Genomic DNA, 11,248 nt, shown 5'->3' on the forward strand with positions numbered 1-11,248 from the left:
ATGACCCAAATAAATGAATAAATCGTCTGGCCTGTTGGGTCTACTCAGTTCTTTTTAATTATTAAAGCAGCGGCCCTGATATTCCCAATGTATTGGAATAGAATCATTCAAATCATCGTCACCCGTGTCCTTTGGAATGTCTAGTGCTGAACTTACTTTATACGTGGCAATGGTTATCGGTGACATAAAATGAAACCGGGTCCGGCAAGCTAGATCTTTGTCAGGAATAAAGAGCAGTGTTTTAAATTTTGTACCGTACCGGCCGGTACGGCTGAAATTTTTCGTTTCGACCGTCCGGTCGGTACAGGTACTATATCTGTTCCGTACCGACTAAAATACCGGCCATACCGGACTAAATTTCGACCTGTACTGGCCTATATTTCAGCCGGTACCGGCCAATATTTCGGCCTGTGTGTTTTTTTTTTTTCATTTTTTCAAACTACAAACTTATTTTTTAACCCCTGATTCAGACTAGACTATTTATAATTTTTATATATATGTATTTATATATAAACTATTATTTTGGAATATAATTTTTATATATATTTATATATATAATTTATTTATATATATAATTTATTTATATATCGACTATCCCGAAACGTTATTCTGAAACGCTATCCTGAAACGGTACCGGTATCGAAATATTTCGTTCCAGTGCCTTGACCAGTACGATATCCGGTACGGTATTCAAAACATTGATAAAGAGAAAAGATAAAGATAAAAAAAAAAAAGTTAAAGTCGCGAGGATGCGTGATATACAATGAAAAATGAAGTAAAAAAAAAATGTTATTATGTCTAATAATTTATATCACTCACTTTATTCTCTTGATGTGGCAATATCATAATGTGTGGTGTCACGTGATTTACTAAAAAATAAAAACACAAACATAAAAGGGTAAAGAAAATCTAAAATTTTAATCTCTATCTTTTTGTGTTTTCGAATGCCATTTTATTTTAAATATATAGTTTTTATAACTTTGTATAATAAGCCATGTGGCATGGTGGTACTGTCACTTCAAAGGACAAAGTGATTGACATAAATTAGAGGGTATTGTAACATAAATCTAAAAATGACATGAAATAAATAGGATTTAACTACTTTAAAGAGGGAAGAATACCTCTATAAAACGATATCATGTCCTTCAACATCCTTTCATAGTAGATTTCAACCTCAAACGACACATGCATGTACGTATTTATGCGTGGGCCATATCAACATCGTTTCATAGTAGATTTCAACCATGTAAAACTTTATCTTTATCTTTATTTATAATTTTATATTTTTTTTGTTATTTACTTCAGGGAGTGCATCCAAGCACCATATCAACGCCCAAGTCATCGTTGTGGGCCATTCGACGGTATTGTGTACTAAAATTAATGCTATTAATCCTACCTAGTTCTGAAGATAGATAGAAAAAGTTGGAGAGAGTGGCTGTAAGAAATTCTCTCCTTTCTAAAGCTGCGCAAGGTGGCCCCCACAACAAAGCCCCACCCCTCTTTTACCCCGTTTAATGAACGACCCTTACCGTACTTCCTATTCAGTGGAGGAGGTGTTGTGAAGATCTAGGAGTGTGAGCAGGACAAGCAAAAAGGCTCCCATACTATTTGGAGGGCAAAGGGCATAGATGCCAAACAAACCTAACCCCTATCTATGGTCGTAGAAGCTATTCTTAGGAAAGATTATGGTTCTCAAGTATCCAATCAATTAATCCCCCAAACTGGAGAAGCTTAAGTGGAAATGAAAAAATAAGGGGGGGAGGAAGCCACTAAATTGAAGGCTTCGCTTGCTCACTCTAATGCTCGTTTAGTAGACAACGAGTGAAGTGCATAAGCCCCTTTAGAGATAGGGGCGAGTATTACATGAGCTCGTAAGTCAAGTACGGAACGAGCCTTGTCTAAGGAACATCATAAATAGTACCTACTACTCCTACTTTTTCCACTTTGGATATGGGCCTTATATTCTCTACAACTAACCATAAGTTCAATTACATCACGTTCAGTTTGAGCTGGGTGATGAAAAGTTTCATAAAGAATAGCACGAACTCTCGTTTGTTTACCTTTTCCATGCAAAACTTGACCAGCTTCTTGTTCATTTTTGCCCACCATTCAAGCCCCCCATATAGCAAACCCAAAACCCTAAATGGAAAATGTGAATAGATAATGTGAGAAAGGAAACTTTGAGGACTACATCTTCTTATTATGAATAATTTAATAAGGCATAAGTCCATATTTATGGGAAGAGAAGTGTTACGGCCACAAAAATATTACATATATAAAAGTAAACTCACAAATTAACGTGGTTTCATATGATCTATTAGATTTACTTTATAATAAAAGTAACTTTATAATCTGATGTAGGACATCAAGCCATGTCAGCTTATAGGTTTAATTTTGTATAATCCCTTTGTGGCTAAAGTAATTATCTGATAGGAAAATTACTTGGAAATAGATATAATAATCAAATCAAATCTTAACTTGAGTTTGACTTTATCTTTATCTCTAATATATCCCCTAAAACTCAAGGTTGATAAGAATGAAGCCTTGAGTTTGAAATTCATTTGTTTCTTGTCATGAAAATTAATCCAATATAACTAAGACTGTTCATTCAGGACGAGTATTTTCTCGGCCCTGGTTTGAAACCCGATAAACCAGGTTCCAGTTCCTGGTTCTGGCCCGGAACAAACCCGGGTTTAAAAACCCGGACCGGATTTGAAACCTGGTACTCGACTTTTTTTTTTTTAAAAAAAAGAAACAACCGGTATCAAACACCCCCTCGATTCTCTCTCTCTCTCTCTCTCTCTCTCGTTATGCTTGAGAAACCCTAAGATTGCCCTTCCCTCCATCTGTCCATCATGACCCCGTAAGCCATGACCCCATTGCAGTCGCCGCATCTTCATCACCGTCGGCCTTTCCCTCTAGTGCTTTGTTCACTTGTTCGGATACTTTCTCTCTCCTTGTAACTATGATTTTGTGGTTGTTCACTTGTATATCTTTTATTTGTTGTTGAGAAGAGTACTGGACCTCCATTGGATTTCTGGGTTTGTCTTTGCTTGTTGTTCACAATCGTTAGTCTAGGACTCGGCCTGATCTGGGTTTGGGTTGATTTAGTTTGGTTGGTGTTGCTTCACTATGTAATCAAAATGATAGTGGAATGGTTCTTGTTTGAGCTATTTTCGTTGGTGTTGCTCTGCTTTGATTAGAATTGGTTTGGTTGGTGTTGCTTCATTGTGGAGTCAAAATGATAGTGCAATGGTTATTATTTGAGCCATTTTCATTGGTTGGAGTTGCTTTGCTTTGATTTGGGCTTTAAGTGCATGTTACTTTGAGTTATTTTGAGATTTCTGGTTTTTTATGTTTTTGGTATTTGGTAGTTTCTGGTATTTGAAGTTTCTGGTTGTAACAGCCCGCTAGAAATTCATTGGTAGAATTTCTATTGACTTTAGGAATCTCGTGAAAACCCCATAAGTTTTTACGAATCGACCAATCGCATAAGTTTTAGTCTGTCAACATAGTCAGTATTATCACTCACTATGGTGCTAGTAATATGAGTTTAATTATTTGAGGTAGTTAGAAGTGTCAGAATGCGTTATGGTCTACGCCATTAGACTCAGAGGATTATTTAAGATTTTATGGCGCAATAACTTATTTTCATAATTCCGGACGAAACGTCTGTTGAGAATTGTGAAATTATTTTTAGGGGCACTTCGGGGTTGAATTTCGTTAAACGATTTTCACTATAAGTTAATATGAATATTTAGAATTTTTTAGTACTAAGTTTATTATGTATTTTTTTGGAGTGAATAGTAACCTCGATAAGCGCACCCATTGCGGTGTTTTCAAAATCACAGTGTGGAATGTCCAAATTAGGTTAGAGAAGTTTTATTTGGACACTTGGCAAGATTTTAGCCACACTTAGTGAATGGTATTAGATACTTGACACAAAGAAAAACCATTAGATAGATTTGTGAAGGAATCAAGGTGTGAGATCATGCCACCTAAGCAAAGTTGTGTTTCATCCGTTCAACCAAATTGTGCCAGACCAAAGAGGGTTTCAACCCTAGCAAAACCCTAAATGATTGGAATCCATTTGAAACCCCAAAAGCTTGGTTGAAACCAAAACCCTAAATGGTTTTCCCAAACCCTAAAGTTGGCCTCCAAACCCTTTTTAATCCGATTTCTAGCATTGTGTTTAATCACTTCATTAAATCACTTCCACATGCTATTAATTAATCAAATCCTTGTTATGACATCATTATTCAACCTTTTAAACCTTGGGAATTTGATTGGGCCAAGAAAAATTGATTTTGGGCTTGATAGCATCTCAAACCCTAACCAAACCCCCTTTAAACCCCAAATTGAAGCCCACTTGGTGGGGCCCACCAAGGCCCACGAAATTGGCCACCTTGGCAAAGCTTCTTGGAGAGGTTTCCTCCCCCACATGGCAGACCATCCACTGCCATTGGCTGCACCCAATAGTGCCTTGATGTGAAGGAGAAATCCACTCCATCAACCTCCATCTTTCACAGCTGCTGCAAGCAGTCTCTGCCCCTCTCTATTCTCCACTTTATGTCACATATCCACCTCCAATCAAGGGTCATTCAAGCCCATAAGTTCTCCCTCCAGAAGTCTAAAGTCGTGCAAGACATACTTCTCTCCATTTTATCACTTCTTTCTCCCGTTCTTAGAGAGAAACCCAAAAGAGCTATCTCGGGCAGATTTCTGGGACTTTTTGCGTGGCCATTTATGACCCTTTGTAAGTATTTTCACACAATGATTCCTTCACATAAGTTGTTCGTCTTTGAGTCTAGTTTCCGTGGATATATTATTAGTCTCATTCCATTCTCATTTGGTCGGTCAAAAGTATTTTTAACCATGGAAAGGTCATTCTGGGCGTGAAACTGGAGAGTATGTTATGTTTTGGAAGTTTTGACCAAGCTAATCACTACAAAAATGTTGGGCTTTTGAGGCCAAAATTTTTTCCGGCGACAAAGAACGGCCGCGACTATTTGTTTGTATCAAATGAAGTGGCTTCCAGTCAGCGTGTTACTGAGTTGCGAGAAAAAATAAACTTTTTTGTGGCGAGTTTTAGTCGCCCCATTTGAGTTCGCAGCAAATGAACGTTTTTATTTGATCGGCGTTGATTTCCTGCTGTTAAAAATATTTTGCGTCAATAACGTGCTGCCGCAAAAAAAAGAAAAGGCTAAAAATATTACTAACTATCAGCGACGGTTTTTCTTCTCGTCGTTAAAAATAATAAATACGGGGAAACTTTGACTACGCAAACTGTGGCTGCAAACTGAAACCTTTAGCAGTGACAAATACTAGTTTTGCAATAAATCATGTCTTCGTAAATGATATATTTCCCAACACACCAACGACCCCAAAATTGTAAGTCCCAGCGAAATTTTTTCCCCTAAATTCCGAACCTACCAGCTGGTCTGCAAACCATCTCTCTCGTCTCTGTTGAGGTGTTGTCGCCGCAAACTTGCCTAGACCATCTTCTCGCGTCTCTATTGTGGTGTTGCCGCTGCAAACCTGCCCAGACCACTCTTCTCTCGTCTCTGTTTTCTATAAGCGCCGCAACGTGTTTTCTATTAGCCACTGCCCATTGCCCACTGCCCACTGCCCATTGCCCATTGCCCATTGCCCACTCTTCTCTCGTTTTCAGGTACTTAACAATTTGCTGCTTCTAATTTATTCATTTTAGCATAATGAATTCTTAGCCACTGCAAGAGAATAAAATCTTCATTTTATTTGTATTTCGATGGGTCTCATCTTTGTTGGGTTACTTGAATTCGAGTATACTGTCATATATGATTATCTCTGTCATGACTTGTTTGAATGTTCTGCGCAGAACATGCTTGCATATTGTTTATTGTATTGAATCCCAATAAATTATCATATCATTTTGTTTGTTTCAGCTGGATATTTTTTACTCAATAGCTCATCATGTATAAGCTTTGAATACTTGAATATTTTCATTTGTTCTTGGATTTCACGCATGCCAGTTGTTTGAGTAAATTCCCATAGAGTCTATCCTTTTGTCAAGTCTCTAACATATCTAGCATACGTTGTGCTATGGGTCTAAAACATTGGGTAGTGTAGGAAATTTAATATATTTGATAACTCCCAGGATTCTATTATTTGCTACTTCTTTTTGTCCAAGTAATCTTTATGTTTTTAGTCAAATAGACAACCTATATTATGCTACTGCATGCATTTAGTACCTGCATGTGCCAATTGTATTTTATCACAAAAATTTGAACAATCCCCTGCATCTTAACAGTAATGATTTTTTTTCTTAAAACATCATAACTGACGTTATGCATAACTCTAGAGGCAAAAAATTGTTTGATCATGGTAGCAACAGATTTTTTGAAAGGCTATTTCATTTACTAAATTTACTTATTCATGACTACAAACTTTGGTGTTGGTACTGGTTTATGGTAGAAAACCCTTTAACTAATTCAGGACAGATTAAAACTTTGGACAGAAAAATCAGCAACTAATTCAGGATAGATTTAGGCCACAAAAGCACAAAGACGCCCACCACCAACCTTTAACTAATTCAGGACATATTTAAAACCTTTAACTAATTCTATTTGACAGATTATGAAGTTAATTTAGGTTGATAGAGTTTTTTATATAGACATTGATGGAAATTATGTATTGCAAATAAAAAGTATTTTCAAAATAATTAATAATGCATTAAAAACTATATGCATGCATTGAAATAAAATAATTATTACCCATATTAATATACATAGTAAAATAACTAATCAATGTGAAGTCCAAGTTTGCATCCAATTAGGCATAAGGCTAAAATTGGCATATTAACCAAACTTTGTCTAAAACTTTGCCGGAGCCAATGAGAGTGATCTAATGTGAATCTCTTAAATCTGAACATTTACGCATGATGCCTAAATCTCAACAATTACATGCTAAATTCTGTACCCTTACTAAGTCACTATCTTTATATGTAATCTTTCACTGTTAAGATATGCAATTATGTACGTTTATGTAGTTTTGTCAAGAGTGTAGAACACCATTTCCTTATTATGATAACCATTAATTAAATCCTTTTTATTGAAGTGGCCTTACTTCACTATTGTGGTAAAAGTGAAGAAATATCCTCATATCAATCCTGGCAAATGGACAAGAATTGGATGCACGTGCCAAACAGGTTTACATCACGAGAATATGGTGCTGGGATTAATCAACTCCTCACAATGGCAAAAGCCCATGCACCTGGAAGCACTACCTTCAGGTGTCCATGCAAGAGATGTTGTAATAACATTTTCCTACCAATAAATGAAGTCGAAGATCATCTATTCACGATAGGTATTGACCCAAGTTATACACATTGGATTTTTCATGGGGAGGGTGTAAGTTGGAGTGCTAATTCGTCAGATGATGATGACGATACTAATAATCAAAGTCAGAATTATGTTGATGATATGGATGAGATGATAGAGGACATTCGGGCTGGAACATTCATGGACCATGACTTCCCGGAACATGGTACTACTTCTGAGCCCACCATGAGTGAGAGGCAATCGAAGAATTTCCGGCAATTGTTAGAGGATGTGAGACTCCCACTTTATCCTGGTTGTGCAAAGTTCTCTAAGCTTTCATTTATAGTTAAGCTACTTCATATAAAAACAATTGGTGGGTGGACTATCAAGTCATTTAACATGGTTTTAGACTTGTTAAAAGCAGCTTTTCCAGATATTCAGTTGCCTAACTCATACCATGAGGCCCGACGCTTAAAGCATGGGTTGGGTTTTAGTTATGTGAAAATAGACGCCTGCCCAAATGACTGCATGCTATTTTGGAATGACGATGCCGACAAAGAAGTTTGTTCTAAATGCAAGGAGTCGAGGTGGGTATCGAATAGAGGGAAAAAGGGGAAGATTCCCCAAAAGGTATTGCGATACTTTCCTCTGACACCTCGGTTACAAAGACTATTTATGTCAAAGAATATAGCAAAATCCATGAAATGGCATAGAGAACAAAGAGTTGATGACCATAGTACTTTAAGACATCCTGCTGATTCTAAAGAGTGGAGACAATTTGATAAAGACCACAGTTGGTTTGCAGAAGATGCTCGCAATGTCAGATTGGGGCTAGCTAGTGATGGGTTCAACCCGTTCAATAATAACAGTAAACCTTATCGCATATGGCCTGTGATACTCGTACCATACAACTTGCCCCCTTGGTTATGCATGAAAGATCCGTACTTAATACTCTCATTGCTCATTCCTGGTCCCAAAGCACCAGGAAACGACATCGACGTTTATTTACAGCCTTTAGTGAATGAATTAAAAGATTTATGGGCGAACGGCATAGATACCTATGATGCATCAAAGTCTGAAAATTTTCAGTTACATGCTGCACTATTGTGGACTATTAATGATTTTCCTGCATATGCCAATCTTTCGGGATGGAGTACAAAAGGAAAGATGGCTTGCCCATTATATAATGAAGATACAGATTCCATGTGGTTGAAACATGGGAGAAAACATTGTTATATGGGTCATCGTCACTTCTTGCCATCAACCCACACTTGGAGAAAGAAAAAAGCTGCATTCAATGGAAGTGAGGATCATCGCTTGCCACCTCTAGAGCTCATGGGACATGATCTACTTCATCAACTAGAGCATGTTCGTAATGTAGAATTTGGCAAAGGCTCTCGAAAGAGAAAACGCAGACTAGATGAATTGAACTGGACTAAAAAAAGTATATTCTTCAATTTACCTTATTGGTCAATGTTGTCGTTAAGACATAATCTTGATGTCATGCACATTGAAAAAAACATTTGCGACAATGTCCTAGGAACATTGATGGGTATTGAAGGAAAAACGAAAGACACTGCTAATGCACGTAGGGACTTGATGGAGCTTGGGTTAAGGAAGGAATTACATTTACAACCTTTAGCAAATGGGTACCAAATGATGCTTGGCTCCTACACCCTAGATTTAGCAGAGAGGAGACGTTTTTGTGAATGGCTTGCATCTGTTAAATTTCCAGATGGTTTTGCCTCGAACATCTCCAGATGTGTTTCAGTTGCTGATGGAAAGATATCAGGAATGAAAAGTCACGATTGCCACGTGTTCATGCAAAGATTACTTCCAGTTGCAATTAGTGGGTTTTTACCATCCGATATACGTCTTGCATTGACTGAGTTTAGTTCATTTTTCAAGGCTTTGTGCTCACGGACGTTGACATTAGAAATATTGAAGCGACTACAATCCGACATTGCAGTTATCCTCTGCAAGCTTGAGATGATTTTCCCACCTGCTTTCTTTGATATCATGGTACACCTCGCCATTCATTTACCTCGCGAGGCATACCTTGCAGGGCCAGTTCAATATAGGTGGATGTATCCTTTTGAGAGATATTTGGGAAAATTCAAGCATTATGTCAGAAATAAGGCTCGTCCGGAAGGTTCAATTGCTCAAGCATATGTTCATGTTGAATGCTTGACTTTTTGCTCATTGTACATCCATGATGTTGAGACCATATATAACCGGGAGGAACGAAATAGAGATATAGATAAGGGTACAGAATCTGACAATTTGCCTATTTTCTCACAAAAGGTACGCCCTTTGGGTTCGCCTACCTCCAATCGAATGGATCAAACTCTCATTGCAAAGGCAAGGTGGTACGTGCTTAATAATTGTCTAGAGATTGGTCAGTACATAGAGTAAGTATTTGGTTGTTGCGATGTACTTCTACCTTATATATATATATATATATATATATATTTGAAGGTCTATATTCATGGCCCATGATAATTCTTAACTATGTATTTGCAGTGAGCACTATACGAAGATTAAAGAAATTTCCCTTGATAATGTAGAGCGTAGACATGAAATTGGCTTTCCAAGTTGGTTCCGTACACATGTAGGTTACCTCTAAAATCAACTCTCACATTACTAACTATCAATTTCTTTGACTGAGTATGTCTAACATTTTGTACACCATTATCTATAGATTCAAGAACTACGTGAAGCTAATCCTGATGACGTCTCTGAATCCGTATATGCACCAGATCCATGGGTTGCTTCATATTCTGCTTGCGTAATGAATGGTATCAGATTCCACACTGTGTTACGTGGACAATATCGCAAAACCCAGAATAGTGGAGTGGTTGTTAAAGGGGAACACCTATCAATGCCTATTGATTTCTACGGTGTATTGATCGACATATTGCAATTACGTTACATGGGTTGGCGTCATGTATATTTATTTAGATGTGACTGGTTTGATATCAATGATAGGAGGAGAGGAATACGTGTTGGGGACCACCTAATTAGTGTCAACACTTCTCGCAAATGTTATAAGGATGAGCCATTCGCCCTCGCTTGTCAAGCCTCCCAAGTGTTTTACCTTAAAGACATTAGCTTGAGTGGTAATTGGTCTGTCGTGCAAAAGGTGAACAACAGAAACATGTATGATGTTCCAATTATACCATTGGTCAATGATGACGACGATGAGGAGGAAAATTCCAATTTTGCTGCTTTCCAAGAGAACGACCCCTCTTACGTAGAAGTTGTACCCGGAAATACTGAAAATGGCACGCGGAATCCCTTGCATAGATCTAACGTAGAACCAAGCCATGTTCCTAACTTGACACCATTGCAAGATGCGATAACCCTTCCCGATGATGAAGAGTTCATTGATGATGAAGAGGATGAAAATGATGATGTGGAAACCAGTAGTAGTGAAGACCTTCTGTCGAACAGGGGGAGTTTGTCTGACGATGGTGTGCATTGATGCTAGAATTGTACTGTTTATTTGACAATTTAACACATTGAATTAACATGCTACTGTTTCGTTATAGATGAACCTATGTAATTTCTTAGTTAACCAAATAATTTTGCATCTCATTTTTGTGCAAATAGGCAGTAGCTGACACCAATAAATCTGGACTATGTCATTTGCAGAATCTGAAAATTAACCCACTGATGGCATAAGGCTAGCTGTGATGTTCGAAATATTGATCGAGCACAACTGGTATATCTATTCTCTCCTTCATGATGTACAAGGTTTAATCTGCTGTGATTAATGCAAGTATAATATGATATATTTCTAGATGCTTACAATAAATACTGCAACAGCAGTACAAGATAGCAGTATTAGTGCATACTTGAGTTTTAGAGATCTGATGCTAAAATAGGATAAGAAAGCTACCCTTATAATTTATGCATACTTCTATAGTATTTATTACAAGTAAGCATTC

The 11,248-nt window shown here is 37.4% G+C and overlaps 1 protein-coding gene across 1 annotated transcript; it reads left to right on the plus strand.

Annotated features, from left to right (window-relative positions):
* The first annotated feature begins 7,154 nt into the window (after positions 1-7,154).
* On the plus strand, positions 7,155-10,782 carry LOC108998885. The gene is made up of 3 exons (XM_018975628.2): positions 7,155-9,709; positions 9,822-9,909; positions 10,000-10,782. The coding sequence occupies exons 1-3, from the start codon at positions 7,155-7,157 to the stop codon at positions 10,780-10,782; spliced, it is 3,426 nt and encodes a 1,141-aa protein (XP_018831173.2).
* The last annotated feature ends 466 nt before the right edge of the window (positions 10,783-11,248 follow it).

Source organism: Juglans regia, chromosome 5 (assembly GCF_001411555.2).
Source record: "Juglans regia cultivar Chandler chromosome 5, Walnut 2.0, whole genome shotgun sequence".
In the NCBI taxonomy this organism is placed as follows: Eukaryota; Viridiplantae; Streptophyta; class Magnoliopsida; order Fagales; family Juglandaceae; genus Juglans; species Juglans regia.

What these genes read in the sequence shown, in the direction of transcription:
- LOC108998885 (XM_018975628.2), top strand. Translation starts at nt 7,155, where the DNA reads ATGGACAAGAATTGGATGCACGTGCCAAACAGGTTTACATCACGAGAA. An exon ending in GAGATTGGTCAGTACATAGA is followed by an intron (nt 9,710 to 9,821) that starts GTAAGTATTTGG and finishes ATGTATTTGCAG; the next exon opens with TGAGCACTATACGAAGATTA. An exon ending in CAAGTTGGTTCCGTACACAT is followed by an intron (nt 9,910 to 9,999) that starts GTAGGTTACCTC and finishes CATTATCTATAG; the next exon opens with ATTCAAGAACTACGTGAAGC.